The following is a 22,323-nucleotide window of genomic DNA, read 5'->3' on the forward strand; positions in this document are numbered from 1 at the left end:
CTTGAATAACAACAACAACACAGCTTTATTTCTTAGAAAGTTTATTTAAGGTAAGGTAAGGTAGAACTTTATTGCGTGTTTTTGGTGTGTGTGTGTGATCAGCGTCCCTTCTTCGTCTTAGAAACCTTCTCCTTCCTCTTCTTTACATGTTTAGGAACTTTACTCTTCCTCTTTTCTCTCTGAGCTTCTTTCACCTTCTTCTTCATCTCCTAAAAATAAAAAAGGAGTCAACAGAGGAACCACCAGCAGTTGAACACAAACTCACCTTCTTGTCGACGTCGTCTTCCTTCACCTGTTCAGCATCTTCACCTTCTTTATCATCATCATCACCATCCTCATCTTCATCAGTTGACTCTGAGCCTGACGACTCAGACGCCTCCTCCAGCAGAGCAGGCACCTGAACACACACTAGTGTTATTGAACCAGGAGAGCGCCCCCTTCTTTTGGAGACATCAATGCAGCCATCACAAGTATGGAAGTATATCAGTGTCATCAGAATATTTAATATTTGAATGTAACATTTAAGATGTTGAAACTGTTTTTGTTTTTTTTAACAATTGTTTTTAATTGTTATAATAATTACTATATTAAAAAGGTTGATTAATATTTTCATAATTTAATAAGTAAATCGAATATTTTCAAAATAAATGCATTTTTAAATTTATTATTTTAATAATGATATTTAATTATCGTAGTTTTTTTTATTTAATATAATTATGTTGGTATAATATTGGCAACATTTGAATATTTATTGTTGATTGCTGTTAGAATGTTGAATTTAGAACATTTTGAATACAAATATCAAACTCTTATGTGTAAAAAATATATAATTATATATATAGTTTTAACTCAATTCCTAACTAAAAGAAAAGCGATTCAACCTAATAATATACAAATGCTTGAATTTAATTATTTAAAAAAAATGTTTAATGCAAAAAAAACATGAAATGAATGCAAATTTTAAAATGTTCAGTCAAATATTCTGGTGGCACTGATATACTCCATACACAAGGAAATGATGACATCATACCGTCTGAACTCCAGTCAGGTTCTGCTTCAGTCCAACAACCGTCTGGTACAAAACCTGCAGACACACCAGTAGGTTAAGCTAACCAGCCATAACATTATGACCACTTCAGGAAGACTCACGCTGTCGTCCTGCTTCTGGTCGGGCGAAGACTCATCTCTGGCTCTGGACTGCATCAGGTCCACGTCTCTCTCGTAGTGGGTCACGTCGGTCAGAGTCCGAGGGATGAAGACTTTCTTGAACACCTCCTCGTCGACCCCCTCCTGGTGAGACCGTTCCTCTGAAGTCCTCTGTGAAGCCAGGACCATCAACTGGAGCAGAAACACAAACGTCAACACACTTCTCTCAAATACACAAACTGAAGATTCAGGTTCAGAACCTTCTCCAGGTACTGGTCCTGGTTTTCTTGGGTGATTGACGGGTCTGTGATGAAGTCAAAGAGTTCTCGGACTGTCATAACTGCGACGCCGCGCTTGGCGAAGAAATCTGAAGAGAGAATCCAGCTTCAGAAGAAGAAGAAGACGGAGAAGAAGAAGAAGAAGAAGAAGAAGACGGAGAAGAAGAAGAAGAAGAAGAAGAAGACGAAGAAGAAGAAGAAGTAGAGGGATAAGAAGCTACCGTTGACGTTGCTGCAGTCTTTCCTCAGGAACTCCAGAGCGTGAGGATGATCGTGTTCCACCGACTGAGAGACGTCAATGATGTAAGCGTCTCCGTCATGATACCTGCACAACAACACACCTGAGTGGGCCAGTGTTTGTGGGTGTGTATGAATATGTGTATGTGTGTATATGAATGTGTGTGTGTATTACTATATGCGTGTATATGAATATGTGTATGTGAATGTGTGTGTGTATGGATATATGTTTATGTATGGATATGTGTGTGTGTATATATATACAGTATATATATATATATATATATATATAGGTGTGTGTGTATAAGTGTGTGTATTTATATGTGTGTGTATGGGTATATGTTTATGTATGGATATGTGTGGATAAGAATGTGTGTGCGTGTGTGTGTATGAATATGTGCGTGTATGAATATATGATTATGTACGGATATGTGCGAGTGTGTGTATGTATGAATTTGTGGGAAGGTGTGTGTATGTACAGTATGTGTATGGATATGTGTGAGTAAGAATTTTGTGTATGTGTGTATAAATATGCGTGTGTGTATGAATTGTTGTGTATGTATGGATTTGTGTGAGTGTGGATAAATATGCACGTGTGTATGGATTTTTGTGTGTGTATATGTATAGATATATGTGTGATTCTATGTGTGTGTATGAATGTGCATCTGTGTCTGTAAGTGTACGTGTGTTTGTGCATGTGTGCGTGTGTATGTGATTGTGTATATGTTTGTCTGTCTGTGTGTGTGTATGTGCATCTGTAAGTGTATATATCTGTTTGTGTGCATGTGTATGTGCATGTGTGTGTCTGTGATTGTGCATACGTGTGTCTATGTGTATATGTTTGTCTGAGTGTATATATTTGTGTGTGTTTATATGTGTGTCTGTAAGTGCGTATACATTTGCATGTGTGTGACTGTGTGTGTGTCTTTTTAGGTGTGTGTGTTGAGTGTGCGTTCAAACACTCACAGCATGTTGAACTCGCTCAGGTCAGCGTGGACCAGTCGAGCGTCCTGGTATATTCTTCTCATGAGGTCCAGAACCTGCAGGTACAACTCTCGGACCTTTGACTCCGACAGCAGCGCGTTCTTCAGCAGTGGAGCGGGCCTGAAGAACCGTCCATCAGCGACCCGGCACCAACCCAACAAATCAATCCTTCAAAACTTCTCTCACGTTTGATCTTTTCCGATGAAGCTCATGAGCAGGACGTGACTTCGGAGCAGAATCGGTTCTGGACTCGGAATTCCCGCCGCCTGCAACCTGAGAACCACGAACACATTTTTGTGTTATGATATCATTTCCTGGATGAGAAGCAAACCTTCTTCCCGAGAGCGTCGGTTCTGGCTCTTACCGGAGGAGGTTCCTCATCTCCTTCTCGGCCCAGGTTCTCACCATCTTGCGAGGGTTTCCTTTACAGTATCCTCGCCGGAACCTGCAGACACACCAGTAGGTTAAGCTAACCAGCCATAACATTATGACCACTTCAGGAAGACAAGCCTTGGTCACTGACCCGATGAACAACATCCTGCCTGATGTTAGTCATGTGACAACATTCTAAAGCAGTTTCATCCAAAGACTGAGTCAGTTACCATGACAACACACGTTCTAGGGTTTCAAGAAAATATCGATACATTAAAAATTGCAATTTTTCTATTTTTTATAATAACGATATTCAACAGCACCATTTAATTATTTTTTTTTTAATCAAATAACATTCAATTTTTTTTATCATCATAGTTCGTATATGGCTTATATTACAATAAAGTTTGTATAGATAAAATATAAACATTTTTTATTTCCATTTAACCCTTCAAATATTCACAATGTTTTTTTATTTGAAATCTTGCAAGATCACAGCGATGACTGAGGACAAGAGGATACGGTCAAAACATTTTAAAGCTGATGTTTGGACATATTTTGGTTTCAAAACAAATTAAGGCAGTTACAACTTCGTCAAGAGTCATGTGTTCTGTAAATTCTGCAACACCACAGTCAAGTACTCGACAATACTACAAAAATACCGTAATATATCATATCGTTAATCCTCTAAAATGACATGTATCAAATCGGATTCTTGTCAAAACACACCTCGAACACGTTCACTAGTCAATTCAATTGGTCATGTGACTGACGTGGTCTCACCTGAACTCTCCAGTGACATATCGGTCTCTGTCTTTGAAGTGCAGGATTGAGGTCTTGTAGATCTTAATGGCTCGACTCACGCCCGTCGATGTGACGCAGTGATACACGTTGGCCTGCAGACAAGGAGACTCAGGTTAGGGGAGTCAGGGGTGGGAGGTGTGTTGGGGGGGGTTTCACCTCTTTGCCTGTGCTGATGCAGCCGTAGATCTCGGCCATGAGTCCGCGACTCAACATCTTGAAGAGAATGATTCGTGTACGAGGATCTAGAACCTGAACACAGGAAGAAGCTTCAGCTCAACACACCGGGTTCTAGTGCGAGAATATGGATGTAAATCAGAATATTGAGTGATTTAATTTATTATTTTCAAATGTAGAAACCTTGAATTCATATTTTAGCATTACATTATTCTTTTTAAATAATCTAGTTCAATAACTTCTATATTGAAAGGTTGAATGTTTACTTTTCTAATAATAATAATTGTAAGTAAGTAAGTAATTTGTATTTATATAGTGCTTTTCCAGAAAAGGGTCACAAACAATATTCAATAAAGTTTATACTTTAAAGGTCAAGATAACACTGAGAACAATACAGGAATTCTAGTGTATTTTATTTTTGGCTGATTTTTATTGCACAGCATCGTCAACCAAGTTGTACTTAAACAATAAAAACATTTATTTTCAAAACAGAAAGTTTAAATACATTTTCTAAAGCCATTTTTCAATGTGTAGCCTTTTAAATTAAATATAAAAACGTTATAATAGTCCCACCAGAGTAATGAATTTAAAATGATACAATTATTTTTATCTTGTGAATATCAAACTATGTTTAAAAGATGCATTCATTTTGATGATTCTTCTTATTTTTTTAATTTAATTGAAATAAAATTCAAACTTTCAATATCCAATTATGGAATTGAAATGTTCCCAAAAAATAATTCAGTGCTTAAAAAAAAACAAAAGGTTCAATGTTTCAAAATGTAAGTAAGTAAGTAATTTATATTTATATTGCGCTATTCCAGACCAGGGTCACAAAGCACTTAAACAATCAAAACAATATTCAATAAAGTATATATTTTAAAGGTCAAGATAAAACTGATAACACAACAGGAGTTCCAGAAAATCAAGGAAAAGCCTGACCTTTAAAGTATATACTTTATTGAATATTGTTTTGATTGTTTAAGCGCTTTGTGACCCTGGTCTGGAAAAGCGCAATATAAATATAAATTACTTACTTACTTACATTTTGAAACATTGATGAAACGTTAAATTCAGCTCTTCAATATTCTGACGAAGACGGTTTACCTGCTCCACCGTGGCTCTGTCGGACTTGTCCTTGACCCGGAACCTGCAGGTCAGCCGTCATGAGGAGCCAGTAAAACCATGACCCTGTGTGTGTGGACTCACGTGTCGGCGTCTCTCTGCTTCTGCATCGTCGTCACTTTGTTCATCACCGAGTCCTCCAGGTTGATCCGTCCTGCAACAGACGCAGGAGGTGAGCCCGGAGACCAACGACGCCGCCAGGGTCGCCGTGGCAACTCACCTAGATGAATCTTGTGCTCGTACCGACGCAGACTCTTGTCTTTGTTTTGACTTTCTTGGTTTTGTCGATTCGCCTGGAAAGAGACGCACAGGACGTCAGTCATGACGTCATGAATCACGTGACCCAGACTGACCCACCTGGGAGGAACCGCTCCGGTTACATCGCTTGGTCAGGTCTCCTCCGCCGGACTGCCACGCCCACTCGTCATCATCATCATCATAGTCATCATAGTCTTCGTCAGACTGGTCCAGATCCTTCTCCTGAAGACGTGTGTGTGTGTGTGTTGTGTCCACCTGGTCGTCATGGTGACTGCACGAGACAACACGAGCAACAACTGTCAGAACATTTTTAAGATCTTCTTCCACGTGTTTAACTTCTGAGAGTCTGAGATTCACGACCATTTACTTCACTTTGAAGACCTAAACTCTTGTGGAGAACTCTTCACACCAACCTGTTTTCATCGACGTCATCAAACTGTCCCTGCGTGATTGTGTCCAATCGTTCCATGACGTCACACGCAGTGCGACGGAATCACCCACCGTCGCAAGAACAGTTCAGACACGAAAGTTAAATTCCAGGGCCAGAGAGAAGTTTAATGTCCACGAGGTTCTTCTGTACACTAGTGTTTGTGGAGCATGTGGCTTCTTCAGCGTCTTCCTCTGGTGGTAACATTAAAGAGATATTTAGCGCCCCTCCAGGCTGGAGGTGGAACAGCAAGACAGTTCAAAGAGCATCTTGTTGAATTTGAGATCTAAATGAAAACAAAGCCGTCGGTTTTGATCTATCACATTATTCCTCTATACGAATGTCTTTTACTCATTTTACGCGGTATATATGAACAAATATGTCCATTTGTATTTAATGGGTTGTCAAAAGTATTCACACTCAAAAAGGTACTGATATTTGAATGCAAAACTTTACCACCCCAAAATTAGTTTTTTGCACAAGCTCAGACCTTAAACTTCATAGTTGTTGCAGTATATTTGCAAATCTATGTCTTTATACTTAATTAATACAAAATTAAGGTGTGGTTCCGTTAATATTTACATATTGCGACAGAGGTTATTTCTACATTTGTCTCGTCAATAAAAATATTTCTTTTAAATTTGGGGGTCTCTTTCTATCCTTATGGTATATAAAAATAATCGTATTGAGTATAATGGTTTCCTGAGTTTAGTTACCGAGTTGAAAGGTTTACAATCATTACACCACTATTTATAAATCAATTTTTTAAGTAAAGTGGGGGGCAGTTTGTGGAAAAAGTTTCGTACAGTGGTGGGTAGTTGGTACTTTTCTTTGTAATTGACTAAACGTCTGTCTGCCTTAATGATCGAAAATCAATAAAAAATATACTGTATATTTTTCTAATTTACCTTTTTTGTTATTTAAAAATATATATATGTATACTGTATGTTCATCTAATGTGTTTGTATGTTTTACCTTTCTGCTGTGTGGGACAGTTCAAATTTCCCGGATGAGGGAAGAGTACGGAAATATCAATCAATCAATAACTACACAAAATAGGTGAAAAATAATGCTACCAGAACATCCTCAGACAGACCCTGAATACGTTGATCTACATTCAATAATCATGAGCAAACATCAAGATAATGGGATCGATGGAGTCTTTTGAAACCAGTGGAGGTTGTTGAACAACTCATTTAATTTATCAAGTCATTTGGCCTATCAAACAGAACCAAAACACCGGTTCAACAGCTGGATAAGACGTCAGCGGGCTTTTCAAAATAAGATTTGTGACCTCATTAGAAAGATAGTTTATTCTCTCCCGCACCGCCAACTGGTTCTGCGAGTGTCAATAGTTCTTAAATGCATCATTGTGCTGCGACCAGCGATCCTGGTTATAAACACGTCCCCGAGACCTTGGTGCTGCAGCAGACTGGGCCTGACGTGGAGCTCATGGACCACAGAATTTGAGCAGGTTCTGGGGCGGAGATGGCATTCATCTGTCCTGGTTCTGGTGCTAGCTCAGGTCCGGTCGGCTCTGCAAGTACTGCAGGATGGCATCAGTTCCCTGTGGTGAGCTCCAAACCCTCTTTAGAGCTTCACATTCACGCTCGTTTGTTTGCTCAAGAGCACTTCGGTGTTGGTTCCTCACCAGTGCTTTAGACTCCAGCAGAACCTAAACAGAAAGGAATGTCGCTAAAGGTCACATGACATACAGTAAATATGTACGTCTGTATGCGTCTTCACCTGTGTGTCCACCGTCAGAAGTTCCCGGACTCTGACCAAAACCTCCTGGAAGAACGTTTGCGGCCAAAGAACCTGAGACACGAGACCTTTAGCAGAAGCTTCTTGAGCCGTCAACTTCCTGTTAGCCAGCAGCAGCTCGTTCGCCTCGAGAGAGAGAGACGAGGGAGAGTAAAGACCACGACTCACGGACACACAAAGACCTTTGGTCACTTACTGAAGCCGTTCCCATGATTTTGGGAAACGTAAACGAGGCACAGGCGTCTGGCGTCTGGCCGCAGGAAGTGTACGGTGTTTGGAACCAAGACTTCTCGTTGGCCCAGACGACGTCGCAGAGCGGAAGCATGGCGGCTCCAAGACCTACAGCTGGTCCGTTCACAGCCACGACGATGGGCTTCCTGAACTGGATGAATGTGTTGACAAACGTCCTGAAAGCACAGTGTGAGACAGTTACCACATTAGAGTGTCAGTAGAGTGAGACATTAGAGTCAGAAGAGCGTTACATTAAAGTGTAAGAAGAGTGATACATTAGAGTGTCAGAGAAGTGATACATTGGAGTCTCAGAAGAGTGATACCTTAGTGTCGGGAGAGTGATACATTAGAGTATTGCGAGAGTCATACATTAGTGTCAAAGGAGTGAGAGGTGATCATGTCAGAAGAGTGAGATGGTAGAATGCCAGAAGAGTGAGATGGTAGTATGTCAAAAGGGTGAGATGATAGAATGCCAGAAGAGTGAGGCGGGAGATTGTCTGGACACTGAGGCGGGAGAGTGTCATGACAGTGAGACCAGAGTGTCATGACAGTGAGACCAGAGTGTCATGACAGTGAGACGGGAGAGTGTCTGGACAGTGAGACGGGAGAGTGTCATGACAGTGAGACCAGAGTGAATAGACAGTGAGGCGGGAGAGTGTCTGGACAGTGAGACGGGAGAGTGTCATGACGGTGAGACCAGAGTGAATAGACAGTGAGGCGGGAGAGTGTCTGGACAGTGAGACGGGAGAGTGTCATGACAGTGAGACGGGAGAGTGTCATGACGGTGAGACCAGAGTGTCATGACAGTGAGACGGGAGAGTGTCATGACGGTGAGACCACAGTGTCATGACAGTGAGACGGGAGAGTGTCATGACGGTGAGACCAGAGTGTCATGACAGTGAGACGGGAGAGTGTCTGGACAGTGAGACAGGAGAGTGTCATGACAGTGAGACCAGAGTGAATAGACAGTGAGGCGGGAGAGTGTCTGGACAGTGAGACGGGAGAGTGTCATGACAGTGAGACCAGAGTGTCATGACAGTGAGACCAGAGTGAATAGACAGTGAGGCGGGAGAGTGTCTGGACAGTGAGACGGGAGAGTGTCATGACAGTGGGACCAGAGTGTCATGACAGTGAGACCAGAGTGTCATGACAGTGAGACCAGAGTGTCATGACAGTGAGACGGGAGAGTGTCATGACAGTGAGACCAGAGTGTCATGACAGTGAGACCAGAGTGTCATGACAGTGAGACCAGAGTGTCATGACAGTGAGACGGGAGAGTGTCATGACAGTGAGACCAGAGTGAATAGACAGTGAGGCGGGAGAGTGTCTGGACAGTGAGACGGGAGAGTGTCATGACAGTGAGACGGGAGAGTGTCATGACGGTGAGACCACAGTGTCATGACAGTGAGACGGGAGAGTGTCATGACAGTGAGACCAGAGTGAATAGACAGTGAGGCGGGAGAGTGTCTGGACAGTGAGACCAGAGTGAATAGACAGTGAGGCGGGAGAGTGTCTGGACAGTGAGACGGGAGAGTGTCATGACAGTGAGACCAGAGTGTCATGACAGTGAGACCAGAGTGTCATGACAGTGAGACCAGAGTGTCATGACAGTGAGACGGGAGAGTGTCATGACAGTGAGACCAGAGTGTCATGACAGTGAGACCAGAGTGTCATGACAGTGAGACCAGAGTGTCATGACAGTGAGACAGGAGAGTGTCATGACAGTGAGACCAGAGTGAATAGACAGTGAGGCGGGAGAGTGTCTGGACAGTGAGACGGGAGAGTGTCATGACAGTGAGACCAGAGTGTCATGACAGTGAGACCAGAGTGAATAGACAGTGAGGCGGGAGAGTGTCATGACAGTGAGACCAGAGTGAATAGACAGTGAGGCGGGAGAGTGTCTGGACAGTGAGACGGGAGAGTGTCATGACAGTGAGACCAGAGTGTCATGACAGTGAGACCAGAGTGTCATGACAGTGAGACCAGAGTGTCATGACAGTGAGACCAGAGTGTCATGACAGTGAGACCAGAGTGAATAGACAGTGAGGCGGGAGAGTGTCTGGACAGTGAGACGGGAGAGTGTCATGACAGTGAGACGGGAGAGTGTCATGACGGTGAGACCACAGTGTCATGACAGTGAGACGGGAGAGTGTCATGACGGTGAGACCAGAGTGTCATGACAGTGAGACGGGAGAGTGTCTGGACAGTGAGACGGGAGAGTGTCATGACAGTGAGACCAGAGTGAATAGACAGTGAGGCGGGAGAGTGTCTGGACAGTGAGACGGGAGAGTGTCATGACAGTGAGACCAGAGTGTCATGACAGTGAGACCAGAGTGTCATGACAGTGAGACCAGAGTGTCATGACAGTGAGACGGGAGAGTGTCATGACAGTGAGACCAGAGTGAATAGACAGTGAGGCGGGAGAGTGTCTGGACAGTGAGACGGGAGAGTGTCATGACGGTGAGACCAGAGTGTCATGACAGTGAGACGGGAGAGTGTCATGACGGTGAGACCAGAGTGTCATGACAGTGAGACGGGAGTGTCTGGACAGTGAGACGGGAGTGTCTGGACAGTGAGACGGGAGAGTGTCATGACGGTGAGACCACAGTGTCACGACAGTGAGACGGGAGAGTGTCATGACGGTGAGACCAGAGTGAATAGACAGTGAGGCGGGAGAGTGTCTGGACAGTGAGACGGGAGAGTGTCATGACAGTGAGACCAGAGTGTCATGACAGTGAGACCAGAGTGTCATGACAGTGAGACCAGAGTGTCATGACAGTGAGACCAGAGTGTCATGACAGTGAGACGGGAGAGTGTCATGACAGTGAGACCAGAGTGAATAGACAGTGAGGCGGGAGAGTGTCTGGACAGTGAGACGGGAGAGTGTCATGACAGTGAGACCAGAGTGTCATGACAGTGAGACCAGAGTGTCATGACAGTGAGACCAGAGTGTCATGACAGTGAGACCAGAGTGTCATGACAGTGAGACCAGAGTGAATAGACAGTGAGGCGGGAGAGTGTCTGGACAGTGAGACGGGAGAGTGTCATGACAGTGAGACGGGAGAGTGTCATGACGGTGAGACCACAGTGTCATGACAGTGAGACGGGAGAGTGTCATGACGGTGAGACCAGAGTGTCATGACAGTGAGACGGGAGAGTGTCTGGACAGTGAGACGGGAGAGTGTCATGACAGTGAGACCAGAGTGAATAGACAGTGAGGCGGGAGAGTGTCTGGACAGTGAGACGGGAGAGTGTCATGACAGTGAGACCAGAGTGTCATGACAGTGAGACCAGAGTGTCATGACAGTGAGACCAGAGTGTCATGACAGTGAGACGGGAGAGTGTCATGACAGTGAGACCAGAGTGAATAGACAGTGAGGCGGGAGAGTGTCTGGACAGTGAGACGGGAGAGTGTCATGACGGTGAGACCAGAGTGTCATGACAGTGAGACGGGAGAGTGTCATGACGGTGAGACCAGAGTGTCATGACAGTGAGACGGGAGTGTCTGGACAGTGAGACGGGAGTGTCTGGACAGTGAGACGGGAGAGTGTCATGACGGTGAGACCAGAGTGTCACGACAGTGAGACGGGAGAGTGTCATGACGGTGAGACCAGAGTGAATAGACAGTGAGGCGGGAGAGTGTCTGGACAGTGAGACGGGAGAGTGTCATGACAGTGAGACCAGAGTGTCATGACAGTGAGACCAGAGTGTCATGACAGTGAGACCAGAGTGTCATGACAGTGAGACCAGAGTGTCATGACAGTGAGACGGGAGAGTGTCATGACAGTGAGACCAGAGTGAATAGACAGTGAGGCGGGAGAGTGTCTGGACAGTGAGACGGGAGAGTGTCATGACAGTGAGACGGGAGAGTGTCATGACGGTGAGACCAGAGTGTCATGACAGTGAGACGGGAGAGTGTCATGACGGTGAGACCACAGTGTCATGACAGTGAGACGGGAGAGTGTCATGACGGTGAGACCAGAGTGTCATAACAGTGAGACGGGAGAGTGTCTGGACAGTGAGACAGGAGAGTGTCATGACAGTGAGACCAGAGTGAATAGACAGTGAGGCGGGAGAGTGTCTGGACAGTGAGACGGGAGAGTGTCATGACAGTGAGACCAGAGTGTCATGACAGTGAGACCAGAGTGAATAGACAGTGAGGCGGGAGAGTGTCATGACAGTGAGACCAGAGTGAATAGACAGTGAGGCGGGAGAGTGTCTGGACAGTGAGACGGGAGAGTGTCATGACAGTGAGACGGGAGAGTGTCATGACGGTGAGACCAGAGTGTCATGACAGTGAGACGGGAGAGTGTCATGACGGTGAGACCACAGTGTCATGACAGTGAGACGGGAGAGTGTCATGACGGTGAGACCAGAGTGTCATAACAGTGAGACGGGAGAGTGTCTGGACAGTGAGACAGGAGAGTGTCATGACAGTGAGACCAGAGTGAATAGACAGTGAGGCGGGAGAGTGTCTGGACAGTGAGACGGGAGAGTGTCATGACAGTGAGACCAGAGTGTCATGACAGTGAGACCAGAGTGAATAGACAGTGAGGCGGGAGAGTGTCTGGACAGTGAGACGGGAGAGTGTCATGACGGTGAGACCAGAGTGTCATGACAGTGAGACGGGAGAGTGTCATGACGGTGAGACCAGAGTGTCATGACAGTGAGACGGGAGTGTCTGGACAGTGAGACGGGAGTGTCTGGACAGTGAGACGGGAGAGTGTCATGACGGTGAGACCAGAGTGTCATGACAGTGAGACGGGAGAGTGTCATGACGGTGAGACCAGAGTGAATAGACAGTGAGGCGGGAGAGTGTCTGGACAGTGAGACGGGAGAGTGTCATGACAGTGAGACCAGAGTGTCATGACAGTGAGACCAGAGTGTCATGACAGTGAGACCAGAGTGTCATGACAGTGAGACCAGAGTGTCATGACAGTGAGACGGGAGAGTGTCATGACAGTGAGACCAGAGTGAATAGACAGTGAGGCGGGAGAGTGTCTGGACAGTGAGACGGGAGAGTGTCATGACAGTGAGACGGGAGAGTGTCATGACGGTGAGACCAGAGTGTCATGACAGTGAGACGGGAGAGTGTCATGACGGTGAGACCACAGTGTCATGACAGTGAGACGGGAGAGTGTCATGACGGTGAGACCAGAGTGTCATAACAGTGAGACGGGAGAGTGTCTGGACAGTGAGACAGGAGAGTGTCATGACAGTGAGACCAGAGTGAATAGACAGTGAGGCGGGAGAGTGTCTGGACAGTGAGACGGGAGAGTGTCATGACAGTGAGACCAGAGTGTCATGACAGTGAGACCAGAGTGAATAGACAGTGAGGCGGGAGAGTGTCATGACAGTGAGACCAGAGTGAATAGACAGTGAGGCGGGAGAGTGTCTGGACAGTGAGACGGGAGAGTGTCATGACAGTGAGACCAGAGTGTCATGACAGTGAGACCAGAGTGTCATGACAGTGAGACCAGAGTGTCATGACAGTGAGACGGGAGAGTGTCATGACAGTGAGACCAGAGTGTCATGACAGTGAGACCAGAGTGTCATGACAGTGAGACCAGAGTGTCATGACAGTGAGACGGGAGAGTGTCATGACAGTGAGACCAGAGTGAATAGACAGTGAGGCGGGAGAGTGTCTGGACAGTGAGACGGGAGAGTGTCATGACAGTGAGACGGGAGAGTGTCATGACGGTGAGACCACAGTGTCATGACAGTGAGACGGGAGAGTGTCATGACAGTGAGACCAGAGTGAATAGACAGTGAGGCGGGAGAGTGTCTGGACAGTGAGACGGGAGAGTGTCATGACAGTGAGACGGGAGAGTGTCATGACGGTGAGACCACAGTGTCATGACAGTGAGACGGGAGAGTGTCATGACAGTGAGACCAGAGTGAATAGACAGTGAGGCGGGAGAGTGTCTGGACAGTGAGACGGGAGAGTGTCATGACAGTGAGACCAGAGTGTCATGACAGTGAGACCAGAGTGAATAGACAGTGAGGCGGGAGAGTGTCTGGACAGTGAGACCAGAGTGTCATGACAGTGAGACCAGAGTGTAATGACAGTGAGACCAGAGTGAATAGACAGTGAGGCGGGAGAGTGTCATGACAGTGAGACCAGAGTGTCATGACAGTGAGACCAGAGTGTCATGACAGTGAGACCAGAGTGAATAGACAGTGAGGCGGGAGAGTGTCTGGACAGTGAGACGGGAGAGTGTCATGACAGTGAGACGGGAGAGTGTCATGACGGTGAGACCACAGTGTCATGACAGTGAGACGGGAGAGTGTCATGACGGTGAGACCAGAGTGTCATGACAGTGAGACGGGAGAGTGTCTGGACAGTGAGACGGGAGAGTGTCATGACAGTGAGACCAGAGTGAATAGACAGTGAGGCGGGAGAGTGTCTGGACAGTGAGACTGGAGAGTGTCATGACAGTGAGACCAGAGTGTCATGACAGTGAGACCAGAGTGAATAGACAGTGAGGCGGGAGAGTGTCTGGACAGTGAGACGGGAGAGTGTCATGACAGTGAGACCAGAGTGTCATGACGGTGAGACCAGAGTGAATAGACAGTGAGACGGGAGAGTGTCTGGACAGTGAGACGGGAGAGTGTCATGACATTGAGACCATAGAGTGGGTTTGTTGTAATCACCACAGTAACTACCTGATAGTTTCAGCCATTTTTATGCTCTCCTTCTTTCTGTCGTCAGCCAAGCGACGGATGAAGTCCAGGAAGTCTAGTCCACTACAGAAAACACTTCCAACGCTGCTGAGCAAAACCAACTTGCTCTCATCAGTGGCGGCGGTGGCCATGGCGCTCTGGATCTCCTTCATCACCTGAATAAAACATCATGTTACCACGGAAACAGAGAGCAGGGCATGGTGGAGGGGGATCTGACCTCTGGGTTCAGGCCGTTGCTCTCCGAACTTTTGGTGGACAGGAGGATATGAGTGAAGTTGTCCTGCTTCTTGACCACAATGTCTCGGTACCGGTACGCACTCTCCGTCTGTCGCACACTGAACCTCAGGCGCTTGTCAAACGCTCGCCGCTCCTCCAGACGCCGTTTCCCCGCCATGCTGGTCACCACGGGAGCGGATCCTGCTGAAGAAGAGAACAGGTTTAAGTCACTGTGGTGGGTCGCTTCAGTGAACCTGACCTCTGACCTGTCTCTGTGGCGGTGCTGACGTGGCTCCAGGGCAGGGACGGAACCAAGGAGCTCACGCACTTGGGTCTCGTCCCCATGCGGGCACGCTCCTCTCCTGGACTCAGTTGAGGCGCTCGCTCGAGCAACACGGTGTTCTGAGGGGTGGGCTGGTCCTGGTCTTGATTGTGAGCCGCCACCTCGGGGGGAACCAGGGTGGCCATGTCCAGACTGTGAGCTGCCTCGCTCGGGGATTCCTCCGCGTCCAGTTGAGGGTTCATCGGACTCTTGGGAACAAGGATCTTGATGCCGGTCTTGGACAGATCCACGCTGCGACGGGCCGACCCGGCTGGGGTTGCTGGACTCAGCACTCTGGGTTCAATCACATTTTCCGGGAGTTTAAGAGCGAGAGGGTTGTTGTGAGCGGGAGTGGCCGCAGCAGGACCGGAACCTTTAAACGGGCCGAGACTGACGTCATCTTGGCCGACGGAGGCGGGCACCCAGGTTCTTGGATCCGGGCTGCTCGGAAGAAGCAACGACGCTCGCGTGGATCGCAGCAGGGCACTGTCCCGTCGCCGGTTAAAGTCGTGCACGTAGACCATGCACGTGGTCATGTGACTCTCGGGCTCCCAGGTGTCCCCCTCGGGTCCGTAGCCCCGCCACCGAACCAAGTACTCCACGCGGCCCTTTTTGTTCTTCCGTCTGTCCAGAATCTGCTCGACCTGAAAAACCCAAGAAACAAACTCTGGAACTCTCTTCCACCAGACCTCCAGCTGTGACTCTCTCATCACCCTTTCATCTACTGTTACCACCTTGTTCTACTGGGTTGCATTTACGCTCCACCACCTGGTTTATGGTATATTTTATGGTATCTGTGGGGCGATTTTGAAAGGCGCTTTGAAATAAAATGTATTATTACTATCTCTGTATTTATTATAACAGTCACATCACTTTAAAGCACAGAACAGATGTGCATGATGTTCAGTGTCGAAGCATTATTTATAGTTTTGCATTAGTCATTATAAGAGACATTATCTTGTGGAAAATAGTGAAGTAAGTAAGTAAGTAATAAATAGGCTACTTTTAGTTCATTTTCTTTTTGATTAGACATTTTTTTGTATCCCAACATTATTGACAGCAGGTAGTTCATTCTAAAAAAAGTAATACATGACTTTTTCTAAGATTTATTGGACTAGATTTGAAATAACATTGCATTTTGTTAAAAAAAAATATGAATAATTATACATCATTTTGTTGATCTTTTTGCAGTGAAATTCTTTAACATAAATTAATGTGTATTTATAAACACACAAGAGGCGTGGTTGACCATTTTCAGGAGTTAAAAATATGTATTTAACCGAGTTACAAGCCCGCGAAAAACCCTCGAGAATTTGGCGACAACTCCCTTGAACCCAATAGTGTCCATTTTTCAGGAGGTTCGTCATATTTCCAGGCTATTTCCGTTCAAGTTTCGCAGTCAAACTTCAGAAAGTTGTTAGCAACAGCTAGCATGCTAGCACCATCACCTCGTAAAAGTCCTCTGTCGCCATGGAGACGTCAAACTCCGAACACGTGACCGAGGCAACCACGAAACGCGACGCGGAACAACTTGTTCGGACGCTTTCCGTGCAGTTCTGTACCAACGAACTTCAAGTTGGGCTGATGTGGTTCTGTTAGCTAAAGCTAACCGTGGAATCACCGGATATCCGCCCTGTCACGAGTCGACACTACGTCACACTTGCGCGCACACGTGTGTTCAGACGTTACAGCTTTTTTTTTTTTTTTTTTTGGTAACCATGACAACAGACTTGGTTGACAAGTTTATTTGTTCTTAAGTCACAGTGACAAACTCTGGGAGACTCTCAGTCTGACTTTTTGTCCTCAAGTCCCCTGGTGTGTCTACTGGGTCTCTGGACCTCATCCTCTTCTTCAGGCTCTCCCCTGGAGGAGATGACCTTGTAGCAGACGGCGACGAGGAGAAGAACGAGGACCAAGACTATCCCCACCACCGTCCAGGCTATCCAGGGAGACCGTCCAAACAGAGGCTGGACAGAGACGTTAAGAGGACTCATGTTGGAGGAGACATCCAAGGAGGTCTTGGGGGTTGGGGTTGGGGGGCCAGGAGACTCACCACCAGCACGACCCGGACGTCGTACCAGAACCGCTTCATCCGCTGCCACATGCCGTTCCCCCCCAGAGGCTGAAACAGGGAGACCACAAGAGTTTACTTCTGGACTCGTGAGTCCTGGTCGGGTTCTCGTACCTGGATACTGCCCTGCAACACTTGATCTACGAAGTCCACCAGGTGGCGCTCGCTCTCCACGACGGACGCCGGCAGGAAGTAGCTGTCGGTGGACAGGTTGAGCATGACGATGGACGGCGTGTCCACCTCCCTGAGGAGCACATGTTAGAGCAGAGGGTTGTGTGGCACGTGCACACACACACGTGCATGCACGACCACTCACCCCATGACGAGTCCATCGACGTAGCTCCGGTCGTCCATGAAGCCAAAGTACACCTGACTGCGACACCAACACACACATATTTACAGACACACACATATATACACACACACATAGGATTTTTCCGTGTCAAAAACTTGCTGACCGTCTGAAATCGTCTCTTTGGACTTCAGAAAGTTTCTGGACCAGATCTCTGCTCCTGCAGCGACACACATTTTCAAATGACCTTAAGACGGATGTGGTTCGGATGCAGGACCACATACCTGAGACTCTCCTCACTGGGACCCACGGAAAGAAGGACCAGTTTTCCTGCACGGAGAGAGAGAGCTTGTGAGACCTGTTCTCCGGTTTAACCATCGTCTCTCATGACATGCCCACTTACTCTCATCTCACATGACACGCCCACTAACTACCATGACACGCCCACTTACTCCCATTACACGCCAACTTACTCTCACCTCCCATGACATGCCAACTTACTGCCATGACATGCCAACTTACTGCCATGACATGCCAACTTACTGCCATGACATGCCAATTTACTCCCATGACATGCCAACTTACTCCCATGACATGCCAACTGACTCTCACCTCCCATGACATGCCAACTTACTGCCATGACATGCCAACTTACTGCCATGACATGCCAACTTACTGCCATGACATGCCAACTGACTCTCACCTCCCATGACATGCCAACTTACTGCCATGACATGCAAACTGACTCTCACCTCCCATGACATGCCAACTTACTGCCATGACATGCCACCTTACTCTCACCTCCCATGACATGCCAACTTACTGCCATGACATGCAAACTTACTCTCACCTCCCATGACATGCCAACTTACTGCCATGACATGCAAACTGACTCTCACCTCCCATGACATGCCAACTTACTGCCATGACATGCCACCTACTCTCACCTCCCATGACATGCCAACTTACTGCCATGACATGCCAACTTACTGCCATGACATGCCACCTTACTCTCACCTCCCATGACATGCCAACTTACTGCCATGACATGCAAACTGACTCTCATCTCCCATGACATGCCAACTTACTGCCATGACATGCAAACTTACTCTCACCTCCCATGACATGCCAACTTACTCCCATGACATGCCAACTTACTCTCACCTCCCATGACATGCCAACTTACTCCCATGACATGCCAACTTACTCTCACCTCCCATGACATGCCAACTTACTGCCATGACATACAAACTTACTCTCACCTCCCATGACATGCCACCTTACTCTCACCTCCCATGACATGCCAACTTACTGCCATGTCACGCCCATTTACTCTCACCTCCCATGACACGCCCATTATATCTCTAACCTCCCATGACATGCCAATTTACTGCCATGACATGCCAACTTACTCCCCTGACATGCAAACTTACTCTCACCTCCCATGACATGCCACCTTACTCTCACCTCCCATGACATGCCAACTTACTGCCATGACATGCCAATTTACTCCCATCGCCCATGACACGCCTACTTACTCTCATCTCCGATGACATGCCACCTTACTCCCATCTCCCGTGACACGCCCACTTACTCTCACCTCCCATGACATGCCACCTTACTCCCATCTCCCATGACACGCCCACTTACTCCCATGACAAGCCCGCCTACTCTCAGCTCCCATGACACGCCTACTTACTCCCATGACAGGCCCACTTACTCCCATCTCCCATGACACACCCACTTACTCCCATGACATGCCCACTTACTCCCAGATCCCATGACACGCCCAATTACTCCTATCTCCCATGACACGCCCACTTAATCACATGGCACGCCCACATACTCACATGACACGCCCACGACACGCCCACTTAATCCCATCTCCCATGACACGCCCACTTACCGGCGTCTCCCATGGCGTACAGGACGTAACTGTCGATCTTCTGGAAGTTGGAGAAACGTTCTCTGCTGATCCAAGTCTTCAGATCTCCGTCATGCTCCTCTGATAGAGTCGAGGTCAGACAAGGGTCATCAAGAGAACCTTGTGTTCCTCACCATCGTACGGCAGGAGGCTTCCGTCCTTGAGCACGACCACAGCAGGCAGAGCAGGAAGGTTGAGTTCCTGGAAACACAGACGAGGTAACACCTGCTGCTGGACCTTCACTGGACGGAGACTGACCGTGGGCAGAGCTTCTCTGGTGGAGGAGAAGAAGTAGGTGGAGACGATCAAGTCTTCCGCCGCGGACCAGAAGATCCCCTGCGGTGGAGAAACGAGAGGTTTGTGCGTGCACGTGTGCGTGCACGTGCGAGGAGTACCTTCAGCGGCGACGTCGAGCCGATGTAAACAAACATGACGTCATGGCGACTCCTGGCGTGATCGAAGAGCTGTCGGCTGGTCAGAGGTCGCACTAGTGGACTGAGAGGAGTGTTGATGACCAACGCAGGTTGTTTTTTAATAAAAGAAGTTGCTTTAATTCTTCAAACAAAATTAATTAATTTAAAAAATTGCTTCGATCAAAATAAATATTTTCCAAAAAGAAAAGTTGCTGAAATCAAAAAATATTTGTATTAAAAATTAAGCTGCCTTAACCAAAAGATAAGTTTCAATTAAAAATATATATATTTTCAGTCAAAGAAAAATTGCTTCAATTAAATATATTTTTCAATCAAATAAATTGCATTAAACAGAGAAAAAGTAGCTTCAATATAAAGGATTTCAATCACAAAAAGCTTTTATAAGAAAAAAGAAACTCAAAAATAGTTGCTTTAATCAAAAGATGCATTTTCTAAAAAGGTTTTAAAGAAATGTCATTTTAAAAGTGTTACTTTAATAAAGAAAATGTTGTTTTTAGAAGAAAAAAAAAGTTGCTAGGATCAAAAAAAATTAATAAAAAAAATGTTTTATCAATAAAAGAAAAAAGTTTCTACAATCAAATAAAAATGAGCTTTAATCAAAAAATGTTGAAATGAAAAACACACTACTTTACTTTTTTCACTTCAATAAAAAATTACTTCAAAACTATTTTCAATTTACCGTTAATAAAAAACAGCTGAAAAGCCTTTTTTGGGATTTAAATGAAATCACAACCACTTTTTTTTTTTTGAAGAAACCTTTTTTATTGACTGAACTTTTTATTTTTATTGACTGAACTTTTTATTTTTATTGACTGAACTTTTTATTTTGATTGACGCAACTTTTTATTTTGATTGACGCAACTTTTTATTTTGATTAACGCAACTTTTGTATTTTTATTGACTCACCCAGAGAGTCGGTCTGCAAACTCCAGGATCCCCTCCAGGTTCCGGGGACCCATGTAGTTGTACTTGATGTTCTTCTTCAGCCTGGAATCAAACCTTCAACCTAACGCGAAGTCACATGACGTCAAAGTGCACTTACATGAGAATAGCAGGATAACCTCTGACCCGGAACTCTTTGGCCAGACCTGCAAAGATGCAACGACATCCTTCCCGTTACCATGGAGACACTTATTCATGAGCGATGATTGACAGGCGCTCACCCGTGTTGATGGACGCATCTGATTGGCCGACATAGACCGGCGAGCCGATACTTCTGAGCTCCGATCCGATCTGTCTCCACACCGGCTCCAGCTTCTTGCAGAACGAACACCAGGGGGCGTAGAACTGACGTGGACACATGACGTGATTAAAATCGGAGCGCGTTGGTTCGTTTACGAGCGCGAGCGCACCTCGATGAGCCATATGTCGTCATCAGAGATGGTTTGCATGAACCTGCGCGAGAGACGAGTCAATAAAAACAACTTAACGCGTATCCATGGCAACACTTTTTGATTAAAAAAAAACTTACGAGTCATCGAGTTGCTCGACGTACGCGGAGACGGATGACGTCATCAGAATGCCTTCACACAAACACACGCGTCACAACAATCAACAGGTTACACACGAACAACACAAACAACACGGTTTTGAATTGCTTTGGTTTTTTCAAGATTCGAACCTGCGAGCAGGAGACACGCGCTCACTCGGACCTCCATGATAATCCAGCCGATGCTACTGAAGCTAATCCGCCGGATTATCAAGAGGATGAAACTTTATTGACACACAGTGATGAACAGTGGCCCCGTCGCTGATTTTTTTTTTTTTTAATCATGACATTAATTAGTTATAACTGACGTAGTGACGTCACTTTGTGTGATGTTTCTCCTTATGTGTGTGTTTGTGCGTTAACTTTGTTTGTCTCCTTGATGTGTGAGTTTAATTGTGTCCCCCTTTCTCTGTTTGTGTATCTTTGTGGGTCTATTTTTGTGTGTTGTTTTAGGATTTGTCTTTCTCTGTGTGTCCTTCTGTGTTTGTGGGTGTTTTTCTGTTTGTGTAAATGTGTGAGTCTCCTTTTATGTGTGTATGTGTGACTTTGTGTGTGTCTATGTTTGTGTGACTTTGTGTGTGTATGACCTTGTTTGTCTTGTAAATATTTATCTCTGAGTGTGAATTTGTATATATTCTTTCTGTGTGTGTGTCTGTGACTTTGTGTGTGTGTCTTTGCGAGCGTTTTTTTTGTGTGTACATTTTGTGCGTCTTCTTTCTAAGTGTGTATGTGTGACTTTGTCTATGTGATCTCTCTGTGTGTGTGTGAGAGGTTTTGATGTCCCTTTCTGTGTGTTGTGTCTTTGTGTTTCCCCTTTTTTGTGTGTGTCTTTAGAAGGTCAAGAAATGTCTTTGTGTCCTTTTTTGTATGTGTGTATTATTGCATGTGTCTTTATAAGCCTATGTTTTGTGTGTCTGTGTTTGTTCCTTTTTTTGTGTGTGTCTTTGTGAGTCTCTTTCTGTTTCTGTATTTTTGTTTGTTCCTTTTTGTGATTGTGAGTCTGGGGTTAGTTTCTTCTTTGTGTGTGTGCGTGTGTTTGTGTGTGTAAATGAGGGGATGTTTGTGAGTCTTTTTCTCTGGGTGTGTCTTTG

General features: G+C 45.9%; 3 protein-coding genes across 4 annotated transcripts; all 3 read right to left on the reverse strand.

The window, feature by feature from the left end:
- Positions 1–24: 24 nt before the first annotated feature.
- riok1 (RIO kinase 1 (yeast)) lies at positions 25–5,982 on the reverse strand. The gene is made up of 16 exons (XM_087810327.1): positions 5,792–5,982; positions 5,478–5,649; positions 5,341–5,413; positions 5,205–5,274; positions 5,103–5,145; positions 3,978–4,070; positions 3,801–3,913; positions 3,010–3,090; positions 2,832–2,918; positions 2,628–2,765; positions 1,646–1,749; positions 1,407–1,513; positions 1,150–1,338; positions 1,031–1,084; positions 266–397; positions 25–209 (listed from the first exon to the last, which is right to left on the reverse strand). The coding sequence occupies exons 1-16, from the start codon at positions 5,845–5,847 to the stop codon at positions 99–101; spliced, it is 1,623 nt and encodes a 540-aa protein (XP_087666453.1). The 5' UTR covers positions 5,848–5,982; the 3' UTR covers positions 25–98.
- A 1,007-nt stretch (positions 5,983–6,989) lies between these two features.
- Positions 6,990–16,649, reverse strand: cdyl (chromodomain protein, Y-like). Of its 2 annotated transcripts, none has more exons than XM_087810769.1 (7): positions 16,471–16,649; positions 14,967–15,666; positions 14,702–14,901; positions 14,467–14,639; positions 7,766–7,976; positions 7,552–7,695; positions 6,990–7,480 (listed from the first exon to the last, which is right to left on the reverse strand). In XM_087810769.1, the coding sequence occupies exons 1-7, from the start codon at positions 16,492–16,494 to the stop codon at positions 7,322–7,324; spliced, it is 1,611 nt and encodes a 536-aa protein (XP_087666895.1). In that variant the 5' UTR covers positions 16,495–16,649; the 3' UTR covers positions 6,990–7,321. The 2 variants fall into 2 exon arrangements, with proteins under 2 accessions (XP_087666895.1, XP_087666894.1); XM_087810768.1 differs by having other exon boundaries at positions 14,702–14,904.
- A 157-nt stretch (positions 16,650–16,806) lies between these two features.
- On the reverse strand, positions 16,807–21,425 carry LOC148063865 (protein disulfide-isomerase tmx3a-like). Its single transcript, XM_087810770.1, has 16 exons — positions 21,365–21,425; positions 21,215–21,266; positions 21,096–21,138; positions 20,907–21,030; positions 20,786–20,831; positions 20,650–20,730; positions 19,705–19,804; positions 19,568–19,645; positions 19,444–19,510; positions 19,292–19,390; positions 17,670–17,715; positions 17,552–17,605; positions 17,410–17,466; positions 17,208–17,337; positions 17,076–17,144; positions 16,807–16,989 (listed from the first exon to the last, which is right to left on the reverse strand). The coding sequence occupies exons 1-16, from the start codon at positions 21,399–21,401 to the stop codon at positions 16,807–16,809; spliced, it is 1,266 nt and encodes a 421-aa protein (XP_087666896.1). The 5' UTR covers positions 21,402–21,425.
- Positions 21,426–22,323: the final 898 nt, after the last annotated feature.

This window comes from Callionymus lyra, chromosome 16 (genome assembly GCF_982586985.1).
Source record: "Callionymus lyra chromosome 16, fCalLyr1.hap1.1, whole genome shotgun sequence".
NCBI lineage: Eukaryota > Metazoa > Chordata > Actinopteri > Syngnathiformes > Callionymidae > Callionymus > Callionymus lyra.

Bases quoted from the DNA above. Each gene is read 5' to 3' on its own strand.
- riok1 (XM_087810327.1), bottom strand. From the start codon at position 5,847: ATGGAACGATTGGACACAATCACGCAGGGACAGTTTGATGACGTCGAT. The intron at 5,146-5,204 runs GTGAGTCCACAC...GCTGACCTGCAG, and splicing joins AAGCAGAGAGACGCCGACAC to GTTCCGGGTCAAGGACAAGT. The intron at 3,914-3,977 runs GTGAAACCCCCC...CCTTGTCTGCAG, and splicing joins GCATCAGCACAGGCAAAGAG to GCCAACGTGTATCACTGCGT.
- cdyl (XM_087810768.1), bottom strand. From the start codon at position 16,494: ATGGCGACAGAGGACTTTTACGAG. The intron at 15,667-16,470 runs GTGATGGTGCTA...TGGGTTTTTCAG, and splicing joins CGACAGAGGACTTTTACGAG to GTCGAGCAGATTCTGGACAG. The intron at 7,696-7,765 runs GTAAGTGACCAA...CTCTCTCTCGAG, and splicing joins AAATCATGGGAACGGCTTCA to GCGAACGAGCTGCTGCTGGC.
- LOC148063865 (XM_087810770.1), bottom strand. From the start codon at position 21,401: ATGGAGGTCCGAGTGAGCGCGTGTCTCCTGCTCGCAG. The intron at 21,031-21,095 runs GTGCGCTCGCGC...TGTCCACGTCAG, and splicing joins ACGACATATGGCTCATCGAG to TTCTACGCCCCCTGGTGTTC. The intron at 17,716-19,291 runs GTAAGTGGGCGT...CTCTCCGTGCAG, and splicing joins GTACGCCATGGGAGACGCCG to GAAAACTGGTCCTTCTTTCC.